Source organism: Ursus americanus, chromosome 35 (genome assembly GCF_024610735.1).
Source record: "Ursus americanus isolate L20-20 chromosome 35, mUrsAme1.1.p, whole genome shotgun sequence".
Lineage (NCBI taxonomy): Eukaryota > Metazoa > Chordata > Mammalia > Carnivora > Ursidae > Ursus > Ursus americanus.
The window spans coordinates 5,226,016-5,251,499 of record NC_142161.1 but is presented as its reverse complement, the minus strand read 5'-3'; the positions used below and the strand labels follow the sequence as shown (position 1 = coordinate 5,251,499).

General features: G+C 60.6%; 2 protein-coding genes across 3 annotated transcripts in view; both read right to left on the bottom strand.

Moving 5' to 3' along the window:
- Window positions 1-932: 932 nt before the first annotated feature.
- Window positions 933-5,995, bottom strand: CPNE6 (copine 6). The gene is made up of 16 exons (XM_045802568.1): window positions 5,824-5,995; window positions 5,201-5,380; window positions 4,783-4,857; window positions 4,543-4,617; window positions 4,308-4,391; window positions 4,127-4,216; window positions 3,678-3,782; window positions 3,392-3,478; window positions 3,116-3,175; window positions 2,717-2,850; window positions 2,579-2,633; window positions 2,442-2,493; window positions 1,984-2,117; window positions 1,610-1,846; window positions 1,237-1,411; window positions 933-1,120 (listed from the first exon to the last, which is right to left on the bottom strand). Exons 1-15 carry the CDS (start codon window positions 5,989-5,991, stop codon window positions 1,274-1,276), a joined length of 1,674 nt encoding a protein of 557 aa, XP_045658524.1. The 5' UTR covers window positions 5,992-5,995; the 3' UTR covers window positions 933-1,120; window positions 1,237-1,273.
- A 3,476-nt stretch (window positions 5,996-9,471) lies between these two features.
- Window positions 9,472-25,484, bottom strand: part of CARMIL3 (capping protein regulator and myosin 1 linker 3) — a 16,806-nt gene continuing 793 nt past the window's right edge. The window contains exons 2-40 of one of the 2 annotated variants that reach the window (XM_087859028.1): window positions 24,509-24,603; window positions 24,129-24,179; window positions 23,959-24,018; window positions 23,752-23,867; window positions 23,423-23,520; window positions 23,112-23,182; window positions 22,940-23,013; window positions 22,611-22,686; window positions 22,438-22,526; window positions 21,866-21,960; window positions 21,553-21,639; window positions 21,241-21,350; window positions 21,047-21,124; window positions 20,408-20,484; window positions 20,225-20,329; window positions 20,061-20,130; window positions 19,504-19,585; window positions 19,281-19,377; window positions 19,087-19,141; window positions 18,834-19,006; window positions 18,455-18,523; window positions 18,145-18,238; window positions 17,940-18,038; window positions 17,394-17,522; window positions 17,108-17,221; window positions 16,504-16,679; window positions 15,621-15,708; window positions 15,347-15,484; window positions 15,016-15,079; window positions 14,664-14,872; window positions 14,176-14,279; window positions 13,179-13,494; window positions 12,694-12,822; window positions 11,971-12,037; window positions 11,781-11,870; window positions 10,217-10,335; window positions 9,953-10,133; window positions 9,688-9,798; window positions 9,472-9,574 (exon numbers count right to left, since the gene is read on the bottom strand). In XM_087859028.1, the coding sequence (XP_087715154.1) occupies window positions 9,546-9,574; window positions 9,688-9,798; window positions 9,953-10,133; window positions 10,217-10,335; window positions 11,781-11,870; window positions 11,971-12,037; window positions 12,694-12,822; window positions 13,179-13,494; window positions 14,176-14,279; window positions 14,664-14,872; window positions 15,016-15,079; window positions 15,347-15,484; window positions 15,621-15,708; window positions 16,504-16,679; window positions 17,108-17,221; window positions 17,394-17,522; window positions 17,940-18,038; window positions 18,145-18,238; window positions 18,455-18,523; window positions 18,834-19,006; window positions 19,087-19,141; window positions 19,281-19,377; window positions 19,504-19,585; window positions 20,061-20,130; window positions 20,225-20,329; window positions 20,408-20,484; window positions 21,047-21,124; window positions 21,241-21,350; window positions 21,553-21,639; window positions 21,866-21,960; window positions 22,438-22,526; window positions 22,611-22,686; window positions 22,940-23,013; window positions 23,112-23,182; window positions 23,423-23,520; window positions 23,752-23,867; window positions 23,959-24,018; window positions 24,129-24,179; window positions 24,509-24,603 (4,085 nt within the window). In that variant the 3' untranslated portion in view covers window positions 9,472-9,545. The remainder of the gene's footprint in view (window positions 9,575-9,687; window positions 9,799-9,952; window positions 10,134-10,216; window positions 10,336-11,780; window positions 11,871-11,970; window positions 12,038-12,693; window positions 12,823-13,178; window positions 13,495-14,175; window positions 14,280-14,663; window positions 14,873-15,015; window positions 15,080-15,346; window positions 15,485-15,620; window positions 15,709-16,503; window positions 16,680-17,107; window positions 17,222-17,393; window positions 17,523-17,939; window positions 18,039-18,144; window positions 18,239-18,454; window positions 18,524-18,833; window positions 19,007-19,086; window positions 19,142-19,280; window positions 19,378-19,503; window positions 19,586-20,060; window positions 20,131-20,224; window positions 20,330-20,407; window positions 20,485-21,046; window positions 21,125-21,240; window positions 21,351-21,552; window positions 21,640-21,865; window positions 21,961-22,437; window positions 22,527-22,610; window positions 22,687-22,939; window positions 23,014-23,111; window positions 23,183-23,422; window positions 23,521-23,751; window positions 23,868-23,958; window positions 24,019-24,128; window positions 24,180-24,508; window positions 24,604-25,484) is intronic. The other variant, XM_045802704.2, reaches the window with a different exon arrangement.

Here is a 25,484-nt window from a genome sequence, read left to right as displayed (position 1 = left end):
TGCTCTCGCACACCTCTCTTAACTGGCTGAGGCCTTGCACAGCACACACACAGGCAGGGATGCCATCCACAGGCACCTACCCCCAGACACACAATCGGCCCACGTATTCATACACCTGGGGCTCGAGATGAGACCCACACAGAAGTTGCACACTAGTGATGAAGAGTGTGAGCACTTCAGTCAGATGGGTCTGGGCTCAATTCCAGGCTCACCAGTTCTTTGATGATGGGTGGATTTAAATGAACCCTCCCTTGGGATTTGCCAGAAAAATGGGGAAAGTGATGCTAGGCACCTAGTGAGAGTGAATGCGTTTACAGCACATTGCACGAAGTTTCACACATGCCGAACACCAATGTTCATGCTGTTGTTGATGTTATTAAGGGTACGCAGCCTGACTTTCTGAAACCTGAAGGCTGTGCTCGTGGAGAGGCAGGGATGTGCAGTGCGTGAACACACACGCACATTCACACACCCAGGAAAACCAGGCCACACAGACCTCGGATGCCCCCTCTGTGTTCCTAATTCACTCACAGACCTGCTGCCCTCCTTTGGTCCCCCCAGAACCCCTGCTCGGCCCGCCCCACAGCTGTGTGGGGGCTGGAGTGCAGCTCCTGGGGGACTCAGCTGGGCTTCTCTAGAGACAGCTGTAAGAGGGCATCAACCTGCCCCTTTGACAGCCCCTCATTACCGCCCCCCATCTCTGATAATTAACCTCCATGGTGCTGGGCCCCCTGGGGTTGGGAGGTGAGGGCAGGGGCTCCTCCGATCCCACTGGCACACAGTTGGGGTGAAACCACTGAGATACTAGGCTGCGTGGGAGCTCTGGCTCAGATCCGAAGGGTGCTGGTCCTCATTTCTTAATGGTGTGTGTGGAGGGGTGGGGGTTACAGATGGTCCACGGGCATCTGAGGCACGATAGCTAGAGGCTGAGGTGCTAGGAGTGGTTCCCTTTATTAACGACCAGAATGTCAGGATCACTGAAGAAAGTCACAAGGCTGAGGGGCATGGGGCCTGGAGAGAAAGAGCAGGGCTCACCACACACTTCCAGGACCTAGGGGCCACAGCTGGTCCAAGAGGGAGAGGCACTGGTCACTCGAGTCACAGGGGTCAGGACAGGCACCTGGGGCAGGGTGGGATAGTCATAAGCACCTTCCTCTACGCCACACCGAGCCCAGATGCCCTCCACCAAGGCCCGCCTTGCACCCCTGCCCACTCCTTTGGCCCCCCAGGACTCACTGAGAGGCCGAGGGAGTGTCGGTCCGGTGGGAGGCAGTCACGGGCTAGGGCTGGGGGTCGTGGCCGGCGTGCAGGGCCTGGGAGCCCCGGGGCTGATGCCCTGGCTGGCGTAGTACTCCACCACCTGCCTGGGCACCTCAGCCAGGACACACTTGGCAAGCGCAGAAGGTGCGGCCTGGTGGAGTAGGGGCGGGGACGGCGTTAGGGGCCGGAGAGTGGGGGCGGGGCCGGGCGAGGGGGCGGGGCTTCGGGTGGCCCGCTGGGCTCCAGCGTCCTTCTCAGGCCGTCAACCCGGTGTGGGAGCGACGGGTCAGATTTGAGGGCCTGAGGAGCTGAGGAGTCCTTCGGCCGGGAGGGGGCGCCGGGCACTCACATCCTTGAAGTCCCGAAAGGGCACGAACTGGACGATGTCGCGGGCCGCGGGCACCCCTCGGGGGCAGCGCAAGGGACCGTCGTCGCCATCCAGCAGCCGCATGTCGGAGAAGTCGGCATTGCCCACACCCACGATGATGATGGACATGGGCAGGCGGGAGGCGCGCACGATGGCGGCGCGGGTCTCGGCCATGTCGCTCACCACGCCGTCCGTGAGCACCAGCAGCACGGAGTACTTCTGAGGGCGGGCAGAGGGGAGGAAGGGTAGGCTCTGTGCAAGGGCGTTGGCACCCGCCCCAAGTCAGGGCCCCGGCCCCGGCCCCACCGGAGGACACCCAGTGGGGCAGCGCCTGGTTGCCTGCTTCGCCTCCTCACCGTGGCTTGGCCGGTGCTCTGCTCGCGCTGAGCCGGCCCGGCCACGCGGTTGATGATGGGGGCCACGTTGGTGGGGCCATAGAGCTGGATCTGGGGTAGGCACCGGCGGTAGGAGGCGATGACCCCCGAGATCTCTGCAGGCGAGGAGGTGAGGCCAGCAGAAATTAGCAGGGAGCCCTTTCTGACACCCTTAAAGCGAGGAGGTCCTTCCCTGTCTCGGGACTGCCTGGCCCTCTAAATTCCACACTAAGCAGGAGAGTTGGGTGGTCCAGGCTCTGGGAGAGGAGGCTGTTCAGATGCGGGGTCAGGGGCCCCGAGTCCCAAATGAAGACAGAGGTGAGTGGTGGGATCAGCTGGGGGCTGGTCCATGAGGACGGAGTCTGTGCCCCTGCATGGGGTGTACAGAATGTCCAAGCTGTATGGGGGCAGGTGGGGCTGGTGGACATCTCCCCTCTTACCTTCACATTCAGGGTTTTCCGGGTCAAAGTTGATAGCAAAGTCATGGGACACCTGTGAGAGTCAGGTGAGAACAGCAAGAAGATGTCTTTCCTCCTACTCTCCCACCAAATCCTCCTTCCTCTCAAACCCAGCCTACCTCAAAGTTGGGGGGGATTCTAGCGCCAAAGCCAAATGCTGGAAACCGCTTATCACTGGGGAGAAGAAAAGGCTGTGGGGCCCATCGGGCAAGGCCTCCCTACTCGTCCTCCTCCTCCCCAGCCTATCCCCCTCCCACCTGTCATAGTCCTGGCAGATGCCTCCCACTGCGCGCAGGGCCTGCAGGTAGTGGTTGGGCTGGCGGGGGCTGAGGCAGTGTAGGGACTGGCTGCTCCTTGGGTCCCCATTGGAGGCGGTGAAGTCGATGGCCACCTGGGCGGGGGCGGGGGAGAGAATGTCACACAGCATCCATGAGAGCTCACAGAGGGGCTGGCCCAGAGCTAGGGACTGTAGGGAGGACTAAGGTAAATCCAGTCAAGCCCACGGGTAGCATCCTTATGGCGTGAGGGGTACAAGATGGCAATGCTAAGGCTCCAGAGAGGCCCCAGTAGGGGCAGCGGGATTGGGGGCTCCTCTGTTCACTATGTGTTTAGCCCCTTCCTCTTGCCTGTGTCCCCTATATCCCCTGGGCCTTTACCGTGAAGCTGATCTGGCAGCCGCCCATGATATAATCCAGGAAGGTGTGCACCTTCTCCACCTGGCAGGAGGGGAACACAGAAAGTAGCAAGATGGTCCTTTGAGGAGGGAGCTGGGGGGGGAGCTTCTGTGGGGGAAGTGGAGGGAAGGTTTTGAGGTTGAAGCTCCCGGTGGGTAGGGCAAGGCTTCTCAGTTCTCAGAAGAGGAGAAACTGGTCTTTGGAACAAGGGTAGGGGTGAATCTGAGGGTCCGACGTGAGGGGGGCACTGGGATTTACCGTGCACTGGGCCAGTACCACGGTCCCCGAGCTCTTGTAGTTCTTCTTTTTGTCCCGATACTTGGGGTTGATACAGTCCCACTGCATCTAGACCCCCCCACACCCCACAAGCCCAGAGTCACAATTCTATCAGGAGACCCCTTGTCTCCCTTCCAGCAGAGCCTCCCAGACCAAGAGCCCTAGGGCTCTGTCCTTAGACTGAGCCTCGGTACTTTCCACCCTCTCCCCATCACATATACTGGGCTCTCCAGCACTCTCGGAATTCCCCCAGGGATCTTGGTGACACCTCCTGCCCAGGGTTTGCTGTTCCTTCCTGCATCTCCTGGAAGGTGCTGGTGAACTCGCCGATGAAGTCATGCTTCCCGCTCGAGTCATAGTCATACACCAGGAACTGAGAAGGCAGGGAGGGGAAAGGGTCAGGGTGGCTTTGCAGTGGTTGCTGGGGGCAGGGCGAGGGATTTAGGGAGGTGGGGGCTAACAGTGCCTAGGCCCAAACAGATGTCCTCAACCTGCCCAAAGAGGCTACCTGCTCAACTTCAGTCTTTGGCTCCATCTGGCAGGGACTTTGGCCTTGATAAAAGGTATACAAAGTGGGAACATCGAGCTGTGACCTGGTCTTTACCCCACAGTGGGAAGGGCTTGAGGGAGAGGAAGGGTCTTGACACACTCAGGGGCAATGTCTCAGACAGAGGCTGGATGCTCTGACGGGCTGCCCTTGCACGACGGGGGCTTCACCTTGAGAGGCCGGTGGACATCGCAGCTGCACAGGGAGTGCAGGGACAGGCGGAATGGCTCCCAGCTGGGATTCAGGTTGTTCTTCACCACCTGGGAGAGGCACCAGAGAGCTGGTCACCCCCTAGCTAGGTCCCCTTACTCTGCTCTTCCTCCCTCCCTCCCCACGGCCCCAGTCACCAACCTCAGTCCTCCAGACGAGCTGGTCACTCTGGTCCCCGTCGGTTTTATAGATCTCCATGAAGGGGTCAGACTTGCTGAACAGATCCTGGGGATGCGGAGGAAAGGACCCGTGAGCTTGGTGAGGTCTGCAGGGGGAGGCGGCTAACACCAAGAGGGGAGCAGTGCTGATTCGTCTGGAGTGGGGGGCCTAGGCTCTCTAACAAGGAAGACGGGGGCCTAGACTCTGGGGCTCCAACCTTGTTGTCCAGCTTGTGGGCTCTGAAGGTGAGCTGCACATAGTCATTGGTGCCCGATACCTCCTCGGCCACGATCTGCAAGGGGAATACAAGTAGCAAGATGCCCCCCTACCACCCAAAGGGCCACCTTATGCCATTTCCCTTAGGTGGGGGCCGGTCCTGGACATAATGTCGCCGTGGATGTCCATGCAGGGGCATTGAATGCCCCACCCAAGGGGGAGTACAGGTGACCTTGCCTACCGTGATGGTGGACTTGCCCGCAGGCTTCCCATTCTTCAGCAGCAATGGCTTAGTGACCTTGGTTTGTGACACAATCTGGAGATGGAAGTGGAGGGAGCCCCAGCTGTGACACCCCTGACCTGCCTTGGCCAGGGAACAAGGGACAAGGTAGTAAGCGTCCTTAGAGTGCTCACAGGGGCTGTACTCGGGCTACGGTTGGACTTAATTTCCACAGCAACATTAAGAATAGGCGCTGTTCGGATGAGGAAACTGAGACTCAGAGAGGTTAAGTATCTTGCCCAAGGCTGCCCAGCGAGGCAATGGTGGAGATGGGGTCCAAGCCCAGACAGAACTCGCTCCAGAGTTGATTCTCTGTTATTTTGGCTTTCAGAGGCAGAAGCAGATGTGGGCGGGGGTGGTGGTGGGTGGGAACGCAAACCTGGCCCAAGGTGCATTCTGTAGAACCAAGGAAGGTGTCATTGCTGGGGCCCGCGGCTCCGTCCTCAGCGTCAAACACGTGCAGCTGCAGGGGCTGCTTCTCCTCGAAAAAGTACTCAAGGGCCAGCACCCGGGAGAAGACCGGGCTGGAGCAGGAGCGTAGCACCTCGGTGCGGTCCACCTGCAGCAGGAGGGGCAAGGGCCCTGTGGGAACCCAGGCTACTTTCCCCTGCCCTGCAGCACCCTGCTCATGCCAGCTTTCCTCGGGCTCCCGTATCCCCAGTGACTAGCTCTTCCCTTGCTAGGTTCAACCCTGAGCTCGGGGTGCTGCCAGCCCCCTGAGCCATCAGTCCTTTGGGGCTCCCAGAAGGCCTTTGGGACCTCTGCCGCTTCCTCTGGGCCCATCTGAGGACCCGCTGGGACTCTGCGGACTTTGGAAGCTGTAAAATGGTTTGTGTTTGTAATGATGGCACACCCGCCTCCAGGGTTACCCTCACAGCCTAGAAGAGGCCCCTCAGGGTCTTCACATTCCCCGCTGAAGCTTTCCTTGCTGCTTCCCAGCCCCCCTCCTTCCCAGGCCAGGAGGTTAGTTCAGATAAGCCCGGCCTGGCCCGTGGTTCTCACCTCCACCCATTGCTCATCAGAGTAGAGCTTGAGCAGCACGCAGGGGTGGGGCTTGGTGAGCGTGTCTCTGTCCAAGAGGCCATGGCAGGACACCCGCAGCTCCACCCGCGAGGCCCCCAGCGTCATGGCTGGGGGCTCAGGCACCCATCCCATCTCAGGATCCGACATGGCACTGTGGGGACAGAGCAGATGGCCTGGACACAGGAAAGGGAACATCTGCTAGAGGAGGGGTCTGTCTTCTGGGAACCTGAGCCCCACTCCCACTGTGTCCTGCTTCCTGAGGCCCTAGGATCTCATGGATCTCCTGCTTCCCCCCTACTCACCCCCACCCCTGCCCTCAGCTTGGCTTCCCTGGAGCTGTGAACAGGGAGGGTGGAGGACCTGAGCCTCCCACCCTTGCACAGCCCTGTGTCTCTGTCACCCCTGCTGGCCTAGTAGGGGTGCATGGGGATAGAGAAGGCTGGGGGTGCGTGTGGGGTTCCTGGCAGTCTTGGCTCCTAGGCCATCAATTGATCCATGCTTTCTGCTACCTCAGCACCTTCTGCTATTTCCCGACTGAGGTTTGAGCCAGCACTGCACTCAGTCTTGGCACGAGGGAGCTGAACTAGGGCAGGGGGGTGGGGAAATGGGTGGAGGAGCCCCAGAAGCCTGAAGCGGATGGGCCTCAGGAACAGAGTCTGCAGTGGGCAGGGGGAGACAGGTTGCAAGATGCCCGGCGGGGCTGTCCCTCTCTGCCTCCCCCCCACCCCACTCACCTTCTGGATGGCTTATGGCAAGGAGTGGGGGGTGGGCTTGGGCAGTTAGACACAGAGCCCTGTCCCTGCTGAAAGCTCCTCCAGGTTCCTGGCAGGGGCTCCCACTATGACAACTCTCTCTTCCCTCCCCACCTCCCCTGTTCTCACACTTCCTGGCAGCACTGGCACTGTCTCTTAGCGACAGGATTTTTGGGGAGCCACAGCCCCCTCCATGCTGCCCGTGGGATGCACGCATGTCACCCTCCCCCAGCAGTGGTACCAAGCCTCGGGCAGCAGCAGGCAGGGGTATGCTGGCCCGAGTTCACGGCTGGTCAGTCCATCTATCTGTGTCTGTCCACATCGCAGGGTGAGGCTGTCTGCTCCCGTGTCGTGCTTCCCCCAAGCGGGTGTGCGTTGGTGTGTCTGAATGCCCCCTCCCTGTGTGTCTGTCCCCTAGCCGTGTGTCTGCATCCAGGAGGGTGTGCCACTTCCCGTACTGCCCTCAGAACTGGGACCCTTCTCTGGCTGCCCCCCCCCCCACAGCGCGTACCTTTCTGGAAATGTGAGGGAGGGTCTGGGTGGGTGGGTAGGGGTCTCTGCCTTCCAGCCACAAGTCTCCCAGTTCTCGAAGGGTCCCTGAGATGGGCAGGGGCATGTGGTGGTGAGGGGATCGGGCAGGACTGGAGACCTCTCTGGGGGCTGGGGGAGACGTTGTTATGGAGACTGGGTCAGGCTGGGCCAGGCTGGGGCTGAGCGAGGGAGGAAGGGTAGGCTCACCTGGGCTCTAGTCGGGGGCTCCTCTCTCCGGCTCTCTGGCCCTGGCCCTGACTCCCTTGCTGCTCCAGCCGCTGGCGCCGGCTCCGGCTCCGGCTCTGCTGCTATTTATGGGGCCTGGATGGGGAGGGGTGGGGGGGCCGCAGCACCAGCTCCCCCCGCACAGACCGGTTGGGAGGGAGAAGAGGGGAGGGGCAGGGCCATTGCCTGGGAGGGAGCCACAGAACCGGGGGAGGAGGGTGGGCTGGGGGTGGCTCAGAGGCAGGACCCCCACAGACACAGTGACACACATCTTCCCCTTCACACCACACCCACGCCCATGCACACATTGTGGCAGTGCGTGCGCGCACACACATTCACACCGGGAGATGATGGAGACACATGCACCCACGACTCATGGGCTCACACGTATCCTGACACACACAGGCGCCGGCACATAAACTCACTGTGACACCACGACAGTCACAGCCCTATGGATACACATAAGGAAACACACCCAGTCTCACAGCCCTCTCCACATCACGCTTATAGAGGATATTCGCAGTAACACATCAAGGAACACGGGGCTATACTTGTCACACACACATACACTCATTCACACCAACCCAAATACAACAGAATGGAGATCTTCACGTGCTCCTTCAAAACCATCCCGCACCACGCTGCCTCTCAGAGCTTTGAGAATGAGGTCCAGTTCCCTAGCTGCTTTTCAACAGGGACACACAAAGAAACGGACGCAATCCCTTCAGGGCGTGCCGCCTCCCATCCTGAAGCAGGGGCTGCCAGGAGGGAGATGTGCCGAAGGACCGATCCCCGAGGCAGCTTCCTAGTGCCCACAACTCAGCCCCCCACCCCGAGATTCAACCCATGTGGTCACATCCTTGTGGGAGGGGCCATGTCACACACAGATCTTGACAGAACAAGACGCTAGGCGTTCCCTGGTGAGACCGGGGAAAGGGAGCGATTGCCTGGGGAGCTGCACGCCACGTGAGAAGACATTTCGGTCCACGGTGACCTGGGGTGAGTCCTTGAGAGGGTTCACCAGAACATCCGTACCCTCCAACCTCTAAGCTGCTTGCACATTAAGCTAGCAGCCATTTGTTGAGCATCTGCTGGGCGCCTGGGGCTGGGGCTGCACGGGTCACTGAGACGCAGCTCCTGCCCCTGGGGGAGGTGCCTCTATAAAGGACAGACAGACCCACAGACAGAGAGAGGATAAGCTAACACACCAATGCGATGAAGTGTGACGGGTGCAAAACTACAGACCGGTTTGGGAAGCAATGGGTCACAGAGAGGGAGGGTTCAATTTAGATGAGTCAGGGGAAGGCATCAGGAAGGGCTTCACAGAGGAGGAGGCCCCTGAACGGAGCCTCGAATGCCAAGGTAGTATGTGTTAGTACACCAATGGGGAGCAATTAATCTGATCATCTCTCACCATAAACACTTCTGTTCACCTTCAGGTCACTCTACTGTTGAGGTTTCTGACTACCGATGGTCCCCCTAAGACAATGCAACGCTGTTTCATTCCACTGCTCGTGAGCCTGCCTGTGTGTAAGCTTGCACACACGCCGCACAGCACACTGCTCCTCAGTCTCCTCCTGGAACATTGGGCTCTTCCGATCCCACTGCACCCCCCAGAGCTGGACACACACTGGTACTGATTTTGGTCATTTTGGTCTTTGCTCCAGCCAGCTCCATCCAGATCCTGAACATGACCCCCCAGCCCACACTTAGGGGGCACTTTTCAGTCCCCTCCCATTTCGCACCTCTCAGGTCCCTCTCTCTCCTGTCAGAGTCCCATTCCCATCCCTGTGGGGGGATTCCTTACTTTTCCCCACTGTGGCCAAGCACTGAGCACAAAAGGGGAGCAGATGGTGGGGGGTGGCCGCAGTGAATGGGGAAGACAGCAGAGACGAGGCAGGCAGTGATTTTGTTTTTTTATTCTATACAATGAGGGAGAGAGTCCCTGGGGATAGAGGGACGGATCCGCCCTTCCAGGAGAGGAGACGGCCCTGCCCCAAGCTCTGCTTCCCTCTCTCCAGGTTGCTCCCTCCCTTCCTGTCCCCCACCTGCTGTCCCCACACCTCATCCTGCCATTCTGCCCCTGTGGGATGGGCCGGCAGAGGGCCTGGAGGTGTGGGGGGGTGGGTGGGGGTCTGAGTCCTTGTGAGGCACATGTCGAGAGGAGGGCTGGGCAGGGTGCTGCAGTGGCTGTCAGTCTGTTCCTGGCTCACTGGTTCCTGCTGGGGACAAATCCAGGGAGTCCTGTTTCCTGGGCAGGGAGAGCCAGCCTCTCGGTGTGGGGTATGCCATGTCAGGCAGAGGGGGACCGCCCTTTCCCCCACCCCACTGGCACCTGCGGGGTCAGGGGGCTGTCTTCTGTCAGGCTCCAGCTTGTCGCAGGACTGTGCCCGCCGTGTCCTCTTGGGCTTCAGGGGGGCAGTCCGGCGGCCTGGATCTGGGGGCCCTGAAATGACAGTCAAGGCAGGCCTGGCACAGGAGTAGGGCCATCCGCTGGACGCTTATCCAGGCTGTGACTCATTCCAAGCCCGGGAGGGGGTCCTGATATGGGCAGCAAGGTCCCAGAGGCACGCTGACCCCCCTCCAGCCAGGGAGCAGACCTTGGATCTCAGGCTCCTCTTGGTCCTGCTGTGAGCCCAGCCTCAGCCGAGCTTTGTTCATTCCTGGGGCTGCACCCCCAGCCTCAGCCTCCTCCCTGCTCCCTGGCTCCTGCGGGGGGCGGCGGCCCCTGGACACAGCCACGGGCTTGGGGGGCCGTGGAGCTAAAAGGGGGTCCTGCAGCTGGCAGAAGAAGAAAAATGCTGGGTCAGTTAGTCTTTTCACCTCGTCCAAGGGCCTATCCCGTCCTCCTTGCGGGCCCTCACCTTGGCATTCCTGGTGGGAACAGTCCTCTCTGGGAATAGGGCCCCCTCCTTGTCCTCCTCCCCATCCTGAGAGGCTGGGCTGGGGCTCTGGCAGCTGTGGTTGGGGGCGCTCTCCTCAGCTGGGGGATGGGAAGAGAGGAGAAGCTGCAGGAAAAGGCGTCTGGAGACCAGGACTTTTCCCCTCCAAGCCCATTTGCTCCTGTGTCTGCCCTGCACGTCCTCTCGTGTTACCATAGCCCTTGGTCTCCAGGATTGTCATGAGCCCATCAGCTTTCGGGGGGAGGGGGCGCTCTGGCCTGGCTGTTCCTCTTGAAGAGCAGGGCCTGAGCCCATTGCTGCTGGGGCAGAGCCAGGGCCCAGGGACTGCTGGGTCCACAGGCATGGCTGTCCATCCAGGGCCGCAGTGCCCCGGGGCCCTGCCAAGCCTGCAGCCTGGCATTCCCAGGACTCTGTCTGCCAGTCTGATTTAGACGGTGAGAGCCTTGGGGAGAGATGCCCTGGCACACACACCCCCGCCCCCCCCCCCGCCGCCGCCTCTGTGGCTTTATGCAATCTGCGCCCGAGGGCGTGCCACCCGGAAGGTGTTGTCTGTGTGTGTGTATCTGTGCGGTGTGAGTAAGAGGGACCTGGAGGGTGCCGGGGGTAGGTGTGTGCACAGCGCATCTGATTCTTGCGGTTTCCTAAATGAGGATGGAGCCTCGCTTTAGGTGTTCTAACTGGTCTGTGTGTGGGATGGCCCCAGTGCTGGGACGGCCTTGGAGGACGGGCCAGGAGCACGGGCTCTGCACCTCGCCCTTGTGCCCTAGCCTTCGATGGGCGTGGGGCAGGGGAGCAAGCATCTACCTCTGTCGGGAGATTTGTCCCTGTCAATGATGTTGGAGGGTTATATTCGAGGCCTGTGGGCAATTAAGTTGATGGCGAGCTGACCAGCTTTCATTTAGAGGCTCCTTAAGTGAAAGGTGCTCCAGCAGAAAGCAGGCACCGTATCACAATTTATTTACCCCTCAGAATCCTGAAGGCAGAGGGTAAAGACTTGCTTAAGGTCAGCCCTGGTGGTGGTGGCTGAGCCGGGACTGACACCCACGATTCCTGACCTCCAAGGTATGGCTCTTGCCCCTTCCTTGCGGCACATCTCTGTGCTTGGCCGGCTACTTTTAGAGGAGACTGGAATGTTTGAGGTGGGTCTGGCCCAGCTGGGACTTGCCCACCCTCTTTCCCAGCTGCCGTGCGGGGTGGGGGCTCCTTTATAGGGGGGCCGCTCTGCTGATGGTGCCAAGGTGGCGCCTGCCCTACAGAATTCCCTGGAACCATCCACAAAGTAGTGTTCCTTTCCCCTAACCCTGGCTGGCAAAGCCACTTTGGATCTGAGGGACCTTGCTTTGGATTGGCTTGTTTGTTTCTTTCGGATGTAGCTTTGTCAATATCTGTAAACGTTTTTACTGTGGTGACTTCCTCACTGCCCCACCTTGGTTGTAAAGTTCCCCCACACAGGGGCTGTGGCTTCTGGTCCTTGTGACACACCACGGGCCTTCAGTGGGGCTACCCGGGACGAGGTGCTCCATACCTATGTGCCACGTGGCCTCGGCTCGGCGCATGGCGCTGAAGCTTGGCTTGCTGCTTTGGGGTGGTGGTGGGGGCTTCCAGGCTCCGGGCCCTGGAGAGCGGGGAGGGGAGGGGGAGGAAGGGGAAAGGCACATCAGGAGGGGGCCCTGAGAGAGGGGTCAAGGAGAGGATGTGAGGGCGACCATTCTCACCTGCATCGTCTGAAGAGCGCCGTTTCTGCCAAGCCTGGACGCTGCCCTCCAGGTCTGGGCCTGTGCCCTGAAAGAACAGCTGAGTCAGGTCATAAGAAAAGTGTCGTCCACACGGGGCGCTGCAGTTAACAAGGGGCTTCTGGTCTGGCACCTTGTGCCTTTCTCATGGCACTGGTCCCTAGACTCTCGGACCCTCTTCCCCCCAAAGTGGCACCCCTACCACCCGAGGGGCGTAAGAAATGGTTTACACGAAGGAGCATACTGTTATTTTAATAGTTCCGTGTTTATTTTCTGCGTGGTAGAAAAAAAAACATGACTAGTACAATAAGCCCACGATTTGAAAAAGTGATCGTGCTTAGGACCAGAGTAAGTTAAAAAGGCGAGTTGACTGAAAGAAGAATATTTAACCGCTAATACAGGTGGCACGTGGAGACGGTAAAAATCGGTCATAAACGTGGTCGTCAAGTCACCAAAGTTCCAGAGAGGGAGCTCTAGAGTTAAGTATTTATACGACTGCCCGCTCGGCAGGGAGGGCGAGGCCGGGGCGGTTAGGTGACCCGCCCAGGCTGTCGCGGCGGGCAGGCGTGTGGCGTGAGCTCCCCTGCAGCTCACACCTTCTAACACCACGGAACCTCTCTCTCTGCCGGCCCGGCAGGGACGGGGCTCGGAAAGGAAGGCAGACAGGGATCCATAGGAACGCTTGGGTGCCTGGGCTCCCCTCACCTCTCGTTTCCCGTCGAAGCTCCAACCCTTGGCTCTTCCCAACCCAGGAAGGGCAACACCATGGACCCTTGGCTGCTGTGCCGTCCCAGGGGCCAGGCCCCCCTCCCCTGGCTCTGCCCCCTCAGTGCCCTGGAACAAGGCCTCGGGTTTACAAGCAGTTCCTGATGGAGAAGGGGCTCCGTGGGCAGCAAGGGAGTAGGGGAGGGCCCCTGCCCCGCTGAGCCCCCAGCCCTGGGGCTGCCCGGCCCCGACCCTCCAGCCCTCCTCTGAGGAGTCCTTCCTTTGCCCTCCTTTGCATGCAGCACTCCCAGCATGCACTGGGTCACCAGGCTTAGACCGCTCAAGCAGCGGGGCCATTGGGGTGCCCAAAGTCCCCCAGAAGCCTGAGTCCTAGCATTCTCCCATTAACTGCCGGGGGTGGGGTAAGTGGGTGGGCTGTGTGTAGGACAGCAACGGGGGAGGAGGCCGCACTTCACCTCACTTACCATCTTCCTGCGGAAGGAAGGCCCGCGGCTCCCCCCAAATCCAGGGAGGGGGCCACTCTCCTCCTCTGGGCTCCAACAGGGGGAGGAGTTATTGCCGAGGCTGGGGGGATCTGGGCTGGGGGGGCTTTCCTGAGTTGGGGGTGGGGGTGGGGGCGGAGGGAGGAGCAGCCCAGTGGTGGGGGACCCTGGCCCCCTCTCCCCCTTGAAGCTCCGGGGCCGGCGAAAGTGAAACAGGCCCCTGCGCCTCTTCTTCTGGAGTGGAGGCAGCGGCGGCTCGGAGAGGCCGGGCCGCAGGGTCCGCAGCGTCCGGGGGTAGCTGGGCAGGGTTGGGGTGTGTTAGTGACAAAGCCAAGGGCAGATGCAAATACCAGAGGTGGAGGTCGCGCAGGGCCCGGACGGTGCTGGGTGCTGGCGTTAGTGGAGCCCTGGGTCCAACAAACCTCCCACTTTCCTCTCTCACCCGGCCTCTCCTGTGCCCCGTAATCCTTTCCACTTCCTTCTCAGGAGAGATGGCGTCCTCACCTTCCCTGTCATAATCCTCCAGCAGCGTCCTTCCCCCCATCTCCCCAGCAACTCCTTCCTCCTGGGCACCCCCATCCCCCCATCCTTCTCTCAGCTTCTCCAAGTGACTCTGTTCCTTCTGGACAGATGCTGGGGAGTCTGCAGGACTGTGACAGAGAATATACCCTCCAGGCCTCTTTCCACTAACTGTCATCCCATCCCAGGAACTGCTGCCGCCCCATCCGCCCACCCCTGTCCCCACTACCCCATTGGGGTGGTTCGCCCTGACCCTCTCCTTTCCAGCTGTCCTGAGGAGAGTCAGAGAACGTGGGAGTTAAGAGCTGGGTGGGGAAGCATGAGAACATGGGGAAACGTTCCAGAGAGACTGGCTTTGGGACCCTGCCGTTGGACAGGCCTCCATGATGGCTGGGAGGACATGAGAGCCCTTCAGGGCCTCTGGGCCTGCAGAAAATGGGGCTGTGTCTAGGTGCCACACCTGGAGCTTTCATCCATGACCCTTCGGCTGAAAAAGTCCTCCAGCCCCTCATCCAGGCGGGTGGCCATCCCATTCTCCTGACGAGTCCCAGTCACTGGCACCTGCTGGGAGGAACGTCCTGTAGGGTATCTTATCTGGATCAGGAAGTCCTCCCCCCTCGCCCCGTCTACTCAGGGCCTTTCCCTTTGGACTTGGCCTTGCCTCTTGTGGGACCCATGGAAATTGAGACTTCAGTCCCCCTGGGCATTTCCTAAGCTTGGTGTCTCCTGGCTCTATCCCTCACCCAAATGGGAACTGTCACTATCTGGCAGACAGAGATTTCTCATCTGGGAAAACTGGATAATTCCATCCTCTTTTCTGTGGCCTGCCCGGGCCCCTGCCTGATCCCCCAAGGCTGATGTCTCTGGCATTGGGGTCCTAAAGCTAGAACCTTTGGCTGTGGCATTGCTGAGTGAAGTTGGTCCTCTTGTGAGGACTTAGGGACTCACATTGGGCCGACCAGGTCCTGGAGGTGTGGTCCGGGGGGGCCGGGGCCTGCCTTGTGTTTGATGCTTTAGTTTATAGCCGTGAGTGGGCAGCTCGGATAGACCCTCCCAGGAGCCACTGCCTGTGGGCTGGCTGCTCCCGAGTCCTGAGAACCAGCTGGGGGGGATCCCCAGGCTCCCCAGCTGGCTTTCCATGTCCTGGGGGCTCCCGCCTGTGGGCACAGCAGCGTTAGAGGGACCAGCAGGAGGCACAGGGAGAAAGCAGGCGGGTGAGACAGAATGAAAAAGAAAGGGACCCGGGGCTGGGAAGGGTGCAGGAAGCTGGTGGGCATCGGAATGGAGGCTGGGGACTCACTGATGAAGGCGGACACTGGCCGGATCTTGCGGCAGCGTTTCTGTTTTCGGATGGCCATGGTGTCCTGCAGAAGTGGAGACGAAGGGTGGGGCCGGGCTGCAAGTCCCAGGAGCCTCCCCCGGAGCCTCCTACTTCTCTTTAGGGCCCCCTCCCGCCTCCCTGCCCTTGTGTGGCTGAGCTACTGGGATGAGGAAAGAGGCGAGGCTGGATTTGGGGGGGTGGGGGAGATGAGACCAGGCCCAGGGACAGGGGACAGTGCCGTCCAGAGAAATGGAGGGGGACAGTGTTTTGGAGGTTCCTCATTTAAGGTGGGGAGTGGGGGGGCACTTACAATGTTGGTCCCCAGTTCATCATCTGTGGTCTCCTCATGGTCATGGTTCCGGCCTCGGCCCCGGGAGGACAGATCCTGCCCTTGGCCTGGCCCCGACGGTGGATCTGATAGTGTCTTTAGCTGGGCCAGGTGCCGGGCCTGAGGAAGGACAGGTGTGAACAGGTTCCCTGGGAAGCTGCCCACTTTCCAGGGCTTTGGGAGAGGGTTGCTTGGGGGAGATAGGGTGACGGGTGGGGGGGTGTGCCCGAGCCTGGCTGGGGTTCAGAAGCCTTACCAGGCTCTTATGCGAGTGATACAGTTCCTGCAGGATCTCGTCCACTATGGAGTTGGTCAAGTAGGTGACGACTGAGAGCTTCACTTCACTGTGGGCACAGGTGGGACAGCTCAGCCACCCCCTCCCTGGCCTCTGAGCCTTGGCCCTGCCCTTCCCCAGATGCCTAAGGGAGTGGGCAGCTGGCCTGACTGTCCACAGAGGCACCTTAGGTCTCTGTTATGTCTCCATAAAGGCATGCCCCATCCCACCCACTGACCCCCAGCATGGGTGTGTGTGGACAGGGAGGGTGGGCGAAGAGGAAATGAGGAGGAGGAGCAAGGGGGCTCCAGGCCACGCTCCTGGAGTTCCAGTAGAACAGAACTGGGTAAACTGGGTTGCTGAGTGAACCCTGCTGGTCTCTGCTGGAAGCCCAGAAACTGGCTCTTCTTAAGCTTGGCCATTTCACGGATATGTGTAATCATATTCCTTTGCTTTGGTGAGCGGTGGCACCCAGAATGAGAGCTTGGGGGGGCGGGCAACAAGAACTGGGGGGGGGGGCAGAGTGTAGTCCACGCTCCCCTACTCATCAAGTCTGTCCACACCTCCGAGGACGCTGTGCGTTGTTTCTGGGACGCGATTCTCGGTGTATGCGTGTGGCTATGTGTGTGTGTGTTTACTCCTGTGTGTGTGCACAGCCAGGCTCCTAAGCCCAGGCTCAGCACTTCGATTTCTAGGGCAAAGACCAGCCAGACCCTAAATAGCCAAGGTTGCACTTAGTTAAAGATTTATCCCTTGTAATGGAGATTGTGCCATTCATTATTCATTGCTGAAAGCTGGGCCCCAAGTCCCCGTGAGCTCTGGGCCTAATCCAGCCTGTCCCAGTGCCAACCCCTCCGCCTCTCACTCCAGCTTGTTCTGGATGTCCTGGCCCGCCTGCTCCAGCAGCGCCCCTCGGATGAAGTTCCGCGGCACCGTGACGCGCTCAGCCACGTGGCTCAGCATCTTGTTGTGCCCCTCGGCCACTCGCATGGCCACGGGACATAACTCCTGCGTTAGGCTGACCATCGACTCCAGGATCACCTGGTGTGGGGGGGAAGGGAGGTCGGAGCCCCAGGGGGTGCAGGGTCAGGGCTGGGCCGCACTGGAAGAGATGCTAGCCTGTCTATTCCAGCCCCCTCTGGTGAGACTGAGGGGCCTGCCGATGTGCCAGGGCTGGTTACCAGGCAGAGCCCAGGACACGCAGGCTTCCCCACATCCTGGTCAGTGTCCCTGCCACCCGACCGTAGGGACAGGGGAGAGAGTCAGTCCAAGGATCAGAGTCCAGAGGGGAGAAGTCAGAGCTGGGGGCCAAGGGGAAGCTAGCAGAAAAAAATCTAGCAATGCCTGACACATCGGGAGTGGGGGAGGCCTCAACTCTGCATTTCCTTCTTGTCCCCAGTAACTTCCCTGTGCTGACCCCAGCCCTTGGGTTTGAGCCTCAACACTGGGCTGCCTCCCTCAGGACTTGCCTGCAGCTCCTTGTCCACAGCCTTGGACACCTCGCTGGCAACTGACTCCAGCCTCTGCCGTACGGGCCCGTCGTTGGCCAGCACGTGGCCCAGCTCGTAGAGGCTGGGAAACAGCTGCAGAGGGAAGGGGTTATCCGCCGAGGGTCGGAATTGGGCCCGACCACGTCCCTGGGGGCGCTGGGCTGGGAGGGTAGATGCCTGGGTCGGCCGATGCTCCCGGGGCCACGTGGCTGGCCTTCCGGGCTCTCGGTCTGCAGGGGCGGGTGGGGCTGCGGAGGGCTCTCACCGCCCGTGAGTTTTTGGCGTCCTTGATGAGGTCCCGAGCGTAAAGCAGCTCGTCCTGCACAGGCTCCAGGGGGCACAGCCTCAGGGCCCGCACCTCCTCCTGCACTCGGCCGCACAGCCGCTGCAGCATCTGCAGCACAGCCAGCAGAAGTGTCAGGGGGGGCCCTTGCACCCTCATCTTCCCAGGTGGGACCCCAGGCACCCCGTTGCTGGGTGCCCTGGGGGGTGCTCCTGGTGCTGGCACTGCCGGGGTGGTGGGGGTGTCTCTGGATGGCCTGTTCTCTCTTCTTGGGATGCCCTGGAAGGCCCAGGGGCGCTCCCGCAGTCCTGCACACTCCTCGTCTGGGGCCCCCCACATGGGCTCTCGCATTTGAGGCCATACCCCGAACGTGCTGCCCTTTGCTCTCGCGCGTGTTCAGTCCAATTATGGACGCCACGGAATGCCTCTTTCCTGCCCGCCCCCTTTGCGCGTGCCCGCTCTATCCCACCACACCTGAGCCCGGCGTGCCGCGCGCGTGCCCCATGTGTCCCAGAGGGAAACGTTTACTTGCTCGGCGCTGCTGGTCACCAGGCCCTGCTGCAGCCTGAAGGCCTGCTCCTGCGGGCACGTCTGGGAGTGGTTGTTCCTCACCAAGCACCACTGGATCTGGAGACGACGGGGTGGGAGGGGTCGGGGTCCGGAATGTGGGCTGGCCCCTGTCGCCTGCTGTTCTGTGACCACCGCGCCCCCACCCCCCAGCTGAGGCCTCTACCTTCTGCCAGACGTCCTCGGTGCGCTCAGGGGCGCTGCGGTAGGCTTGGGAGATATCACTCACGGGGAAGGACATGAAGCGCAGCGTATGGTTGCTGTGGGGCATAGCGGCACAGCTTTGGAGGGCGAGAGGTGAGGAGGGGCCCTTGCTCCCCAGACCCCCCTTGCTGACCATTTCCCTCACCCTTGGCCTTTCTTAACATTTCTGTGCAAACAGGTGGAGCAAGCGGGGGTAGGGGCTGGTGTGGCGGGTCTGGTCCAAGCCCAGGGAGGCCGGGGCTGGGGTCAGGGCAGAGCCCCAGTCTGCTCACCTCTCCAGGGCCCTTGCAATGTCCAGAAAGCCCAGGGCAGACGTGTTGTTCCGATCCCATAGGATGGTTCTAGAGAGACAGTGAGCGGCAGCTCGTGACCTCTCCCTCACACAGCCCACTCTGGAGTCCTCCCTTCTTTCCTGGGTGATGGGGCTGACTCCGAGACATTTCTGGGCCTGAGGGTGTCCCGGAAGCTGGGGTACAGAGCAACGGGACAAGCAGGGAGGGCATGTGTGTGTGTGTGTGTGTGTGTGTGTGTGTGTGAGGGGTGGATGGGGCTCCAGGTCAGGGGGCCCCGGTCAGATCAACGAGGCAAGGAAGGAGGGCGTGTGGGGGTGCGGACTGGGACTCCAGGTAGGGGCCTGGCTGTGCCCGGCACCTGAGGGAGGAGTTGATCTGCAGGGCCTTGGACAGCATCTTGGCCCCGATGTCCTCCATGCCGTTGCCGCTCAGGTCCACCTTGGCCAGGCAGGTGTTGCTGCCCAGGGCATTGATGAGGATGCTGGTGCGAAGCTTCAGCCGCGAGTCCGCCACTGACAGTGACTGCAGGGACTGCGCGGGCAAGAGCGGGGTTGGGCCCGGTCCCCGCAGCCCCTGCCACCGAGGGTCCCTCCCCAGGCCCAGGCACTCACACAGTCCTCTTCTTGGATCAGCTGCACCAGCTTGTGCAGGATCTCCTCCAGGGTCCTGCGGGGAGTCAGGGCTCAGAGCAGGAGGGGAGGGGCAGGAGGTGATTTGAGTAGGGAGGGGCCAGAGGTAATACAGTGAGCCAAAAGGGTACTTGGATGATGGAGTGAGGTCTGTGGGTATGGGGAGGGGGCCTCACTTGGCCTTGACATTGAAGTTCTTGCCCAGGAACAGGTGCTTGAGGGACTTATTCTTTCCAAGTGCGGGCACCAGCGTCAGGAGGTCCGAGTCGAACCCTGGCCAACAAATGGGAGAGGTCTGGACTGAGGCCCAGGGCTCCCTGGAGTACCCCCAGGGGGTTCTCCCCCATGTTCCAGTCCCTGACCTCACTGATCCCCAGGAAGGGAAGTGCCCCTACTCACCATTGTCTGACAGATCCAGGCTGCCCACACAGGTGACAGCCCCCAGCTGCTCCTGCAAAGCCTGGGCTCCTGCTGAGCGGAGCTGTGGGGTGGGGTGGGGTGGGGAAAGCAGAGGTATCGGGAGAGGGCACCTTTAATGCTAAGAGACCAGAGTAGTCACACTAGGACTCAAGGCCATGCTAGGTCTCAGGCATCAGATCAGGAGGCCCCTTCTCCACACCAGATCCTTCCCTAAGGCTCTCCCTCCTCCCTGTAGCCAGAAAGATCTCCAGGCTGGGGCTCTGGAGATAGCTCGCTCCTGCCCTCTGGTGGGAAAGTCTGGTATCTCCCACCCCAAAGCTCTGGGTGGGGGGAGGACTGGAGGCTGAAAATGACCTCTGAAAAGAGGGACACAGACTAGAGACTAAGCAGGGAAAGTGGAGGTGTGGTCAGGTTCGAGGGCCACAGAGGTGCCGCACAGAGGCAAGATGGAGCCAGGGTTTGAGCAAGGTCAGAGAAATGAACAGTGGGGTGATGGGTGGGGGACTGGCAGTGGTGTTGGGGGGTGGAGGGCTCACCTCACAGCTGCTGAGGTCCAGGTGCAGATCACTGAGGTGACTGTTGAGGGAGAGGCCCTGGAGCAGCGCCCTGTGGGAAGAAGGTCAGCGGGCCCACCTCTACCCCTCACCCTCTTCTCTCACGGTTCCCTCTTGGACGCCCCCCAACCCTGCACCCACCCGACCTGAGGGCCTCCAGGGGCAGCCTCGTGGCCGACAGGCTGACGTGGCTTAGTGTGTAGGCGCTGCTGAAGAACTGCTTGAAGGCTGGCGGGGCCTCCCGGCCCTTCCTGCGGAGACACCCGGAGTCAGCCTGGGGGGGGCGCCCAGGCTCGCCCCATCCCTCCCTGCACCCCTTGTGCTCCCACCTGTGGGAGCAGCTATTGCGCGCCAGGTTGAGGTAGGTGAGGTGGGAGCAGCAGCCGTGGAGCAGGGCTCCCAGAAGCTGTGGGGAGAGACAGGGTGGGTCTCACAGGGGCTGAGAGGGGTGTCGGCAGGGGCTGGCAAGGACTCCTCCCTCCCTCCCTGTCAAGGTCCTGGCTCATCGCCCTCGGCAGTCAGTCTGTGTGAGCCCCTCTATGAATGCCCACTTTGCCTCTTGATGCCTCAGTGTCTGTGGAAAGTGGGTCTACTCCCTGCCTGATCCCAGGGGTGGTGGAGAGGCTCACGGGCAGCGACTGTGTAAAGCTGGGGCCACCAGGGGCTCATAAGGTGCCTTGTTCAAGTGAGAGGAAGAATCCTTTCCCCTTGATGGGCTCAGCTCTGTGCGAGGGTGCACAGCTGGGGAATGGAGGGAGGGCTGGCTTTTAGGCACAGCCCCACAACCTTGGGCAGTGACCTGGATCGCATACCCCACAGGTGTGAGCTGTGGGCATAGCTTTAGAATTCAGCTGAACTTGGAGTCTTCCCACGAGCTCTGTCCACTCAAGGCAGGGGCGGTGAGGCAGGGACCCACCCTGGCCTCCCCGAATCACCTCAGGCTGGCTCTCCTATCACCGAGCCCTCACCAAGTCAATGGCGCAGTCGGTCCCTGCCAGGTCCAGGTGCATCAGGGCATTGGGCTGGGCCAGGAAACTGTAGAGGGCCTGGGAACAAGGACAGAGGGGCTGCCAGGGAAGGGCAGAGCCACGGGGCGGAGACTCCCAGGTCCTGAAGACTGAGCGTGCTTCTGCGGGGCTTGAGCTATGTTCTCTGGACTCACATTGGCCTCGTCTGTGGCGAGCAGCCCGGGGTTCTTGCTCAGGTCCAGGTATCGAAGAGAGCTGGCAAAGGCAGGGTTGGCCCCGAACGTCTGGCCCAGCGCCTGGAGCCCTGAGCATAGCAGGCACTGAGCTGGGTTGGGCCCCATCCCCACCTCTTCCCCTTCAACCCAACTCTTCCCCACCCTACGATGTGGCTCCATTCCCCTCCCTCAGATCCCTGGGAGGCTGGGTGACTGTGTTGGTGGGACTCAAAGCTCCAGAGGGCTGGAGGATGGTCAGAGGTCAGAGGTGAGGGGCCCCGGTGCAAGTACCTCGAGGGGAAATGGCAGTCTTGGCCAGGCACAGTTTGGTGAGGCCAGTGGGGAAGCAGAGGAGCTGCTGACTCAGACTAAGGAAGCCTGGGGAGTGGAGACAGAAATGGGCCAGTGAGGGGCCGGTGGTGGGCACGGGGGTGCAGAGTCAGGGTGGGGGCTTAAAGTGGGTACAGGCCTGGGGTTAAGGACAGCAGTATTGGGGCAAGGGCTGGCATCAGGCCAGAGAGCCCCTGTTCAGCCCCGGGTTGGGCTCTGGGTGAAGACAGGGGTCTGTATTATGGTGGGGGTAGGATTCAGGGCTGGGGCTCACCCTTGTCCTCGATGGGGTTGTGGGACAGAGTGAGGGCATGCAGCACACAGCTCCCGTTCTCCCCAAACACCCCGGCCAGCTTCTGGACAAAGTCCCTTCAGGGAAGGGGAGGAAGGATTTGTTTGTCCCAGCCCCTGGGCTTCCCCTTTTCCTCCACCTGCCTGCCTGCATGGGGCTGCAAATGTCAGAGGCCCCCACAGGTGGGGACCAGCTTGGGGCCAGCGTGGGAGCTTGTCATCACTCCGAAGGAGCTGGGAAGTTGTGCCAAGACAAAGCCTAGCTTTGGGTCCTTGAGACTAGAGCAGCCCACCCTGCTGGGTAGTCGATAGAAGAAGGGGATGGGGCAGGGAGCATAGTGGGAGAGGCCATGGAGCTGGGGGGCCAGGAGGCTTAGGTCTGAGTCCCAGCTTGACCATAAACTTGCTTTGTGTCCTTTTCGGGCCTAAATCTCCTTTTCTGTAGGGTGAGGAGCTGGAGGAGATAGCATTGAGGCCCGTATCATGCTCTGAGGTTCTGGGACCCTAAGACTACATCAGCGGGGCACCACTGCCCAGGGAGGAGGCTGGCCTCACGTCTTAAGCCCGGCGTTGTCCAGCACCAGCTCTTCAAGGCTCCCCGACTTGCTCAGGGTATGGAGCACCTGTTCTAGCACTTCAGAGCCCTAAGGACAGAGGGGGTTTTTCCTATCAGGAGCCAGAGAGGGCGCTACTCTCTGGCCCCTCCTTCCACCCCTCCTAGTCCCTACCAGCCGCAGATCCTTGCAGTAGAGTTTGGTGAACCACTGGTTGTAGGCCAGGGCTGCCACCATTAGGGCCAAGTCTCTGTGGGCAGATTGAAGGGGCAGGAAAGTGGTGAGCAGGTGGCTGGGGCAGGAAAGTGGTGAACAGAAGAATCTAGGGATGGGATGGTTGGGCTGGGAAAGTCTAGCCAGGTAGAAGACAAGGGGGAGTGGAGCTGGGGAGAGAGCTGGGGCTGTAGGTAGGACTAGAAGAGGGAGCCTGGAAGGGCCAGGGTCGGGCTGAGGCTAGAAGGGCAGGGGGTGGGAGGAATTGAGTCTCTGCTTCATCTGCTTACCGGCTTTCCAAGTGGCTGAAATCCAAAAGATTGAACTCCCGGTTATCCTCGGCATGATAGATGGTGTCCACATCCTTGGAGAGGTGGAACTGGCTCACACCTGCTCCCCTCCTCCCCTACCCCCTCCCTCTGGGTCCCAGTTGCCCACCTGCTGGGTCCCTGCCCAACATACCCATTGCACCTCCTCACGGCAGTGCAGCCCATTGTAGTCACACAGGGCAGCATAGGTCTCAGAGAAGCCACCTGTGGGGCAGGACACGAGCTGGCTCCATGAGGAGTACGGACATGGGGAATAGGCTTGGGGTTCAAGGAAAGGTCAAGGTCATTTTATGTGGCGAGTGTCCTGGGTTCCTGCTACACCATGAACCTCTGAGGTCTGGGAGCGATGGAGTCCTCAGGGCAGGCAGAGCCCCATGCGCAAAGGATTCTGGACAAGGGCAGGGTAGTTGGGGTTCCATTTGCATCAAGTCTGCCCCTGCTCACCGCAGACACTGTGAGTGGTAGATGTGGAAGTCTCAGAGTTGGGGGATGTGTCTCGGGGCCCTTCTGGGGTGTCAGCATTTCCACGCCGAATTAGACATCTGGAAAATAAACAAATCCATCCCAGAGAGGGGTGGAAAGAGGCTCTCAATTTTTTCCCTGTTATAGCTTCTGGGTCCCTGGGAAGAAGCAGGAGTGGGGACATAAGGACTCTTCCTCTCGGTGTTCCAGGAGCCTAGGGCCAGGGGGAGGAGGGAAGGAGGGAAGGAGGGAAGGAGTGAGAAGTCTCCTTGTTGTCTAGCCCTTTGAGAGACTCCTCCTTTGCCACTCACCCGGGGCCAGGGCAGACCTTGGAGAGGGCAGAGCTCACATGTCGTGTCACCTGGTCTACGCTCTCAGCCGATGGCAGCCTCATGCTCACCAGGCCACGCTCTGTCTCCACCAGGATCTGGAGGAAAGGGAGTACCAGCACCAGGGCCTCAGACACCAACTCCTTCCTCCTGCTGGCCCAAGAGCAGGGCCCAAGTTGTGCCACTCACCTGGTTCTGACTGAGCGTGTTGAAGGCGCGGATTTCTAGGACATTGAAGGAACTCTCCACCTATGGGTGGGGGGGGGGTTGCACAGGCATGCTCATTTGAGGTTAGGGCCTGGCTGCCTGGTTCTGGAGGGAGTAGGCCAGGTGCACCCCTGCTCCTCAGCCCGACTCACCTTGGCTGGGACTTTAAGAGGGAAGAGGTGGAGGCGCCAGGAGGTCAGGGCCTTCGGAGGGAGGAAAAGAACATCAGCAGCAAATGGTGGTTCCTGGGGCCTAGGCCCTCTGTCCTCCTTCAGCCCCCACCGCCTGTGTGCAACCCCTGTCAGCAGTGGCCCTCTGCTCAGGGTATCCTCTGTCTCTCTCACGCCCCACCCCGGGCTCCTGGACATCCATGCAGTCCAGCCTGCCCCGTTCCCCGGGCTTCGGCTCCTCTGTGCCCCCACCATCCCCAGTCTCCCCTGCCTTCCGGTCTCCTTGTTCTCAGCAGCCCAGCTGCCCCTGATTACGCCTCCTCTGCCTGCCCCCCCCCCAAGCACAAGCCCAGTGCCCTCACCAGAACTCGATCCTCAAACTTCTTGGGCTTTGTCTCCAGCTTCACCCGATGTTGTTGGAGCACAGCCCCTTGGCTCAGGCACCTCCTGATGCTGTCTGTGGGTGGGTGGGGGGCCTGCTCAGAGCTCCCCTTACCCTGGCCACCCCCACCTCCCCAGGGTTCTCGGGTATGGGGTCAGATGAGAGGAGAAATAAACAGAGAGAGAGAGAGCTTTCCTTCTTGGGTGGCTTTCCTCTTCCCATTAGAGGAGGGGGGTGTGGAGAAAACCCTGGCTCCTGAGTCAGGGGACAGTTGCTGAGTGACACTGTCTGTGGGAGGGTGTGTCTTACACTTCTGAGGGTGTGAAGGATTTTTCCAACCCATGCACTCCAGCAGCCATTGACACATACATAGTGAGTCAGTGTGTGGGGGCGTGGGGGTGTCCCTTTGACTATATTCTGGGTGGTCTGGGTGTGAGCGTCTGCCTTTTACTATGCATGTGTGCCTGCCTTCTGAAGACACCAGGGAGCCGTGTGTGGCCTTGGTAGGGGTGGATAGGTGAATGAGTGTGCTGTGCTTGTAGTTGTGAAAGACAGCTCTGTTGAGGGGTTGAGGGGGTGCGGGTGGGCAGTGGTGGTGGTGGTGGTGGTGAGGAGTTAGTGTTTAAATGAGCTCAATACCCATTTCCTAGCAAAACCATCCGGATATCCCAGTGTGTGTATGTGTGGGTGTGCGTGTGTGGTGGGGGTGCAGTTTCTTTAAAGATGTGTGTACACACACATCTGATGATTGTGTGTGTGTGTGTGTGTGTGTGTAGGTATGGGAATTACCACGGTGCAGCATGCCTCTGAGTATCCTTGAGCGTCCTGGTTTCTGCGTGGGCTAGCCTGTGCTCCCGGCCTGGGGCAGGTGGCGAGTGAGGGATGTGGTAGTGCTGGGGGGTCCGGCCTTGGTTTGGGCCGAGTCTGAGAACCGCGCAAACAGGAGAGACCTTGAG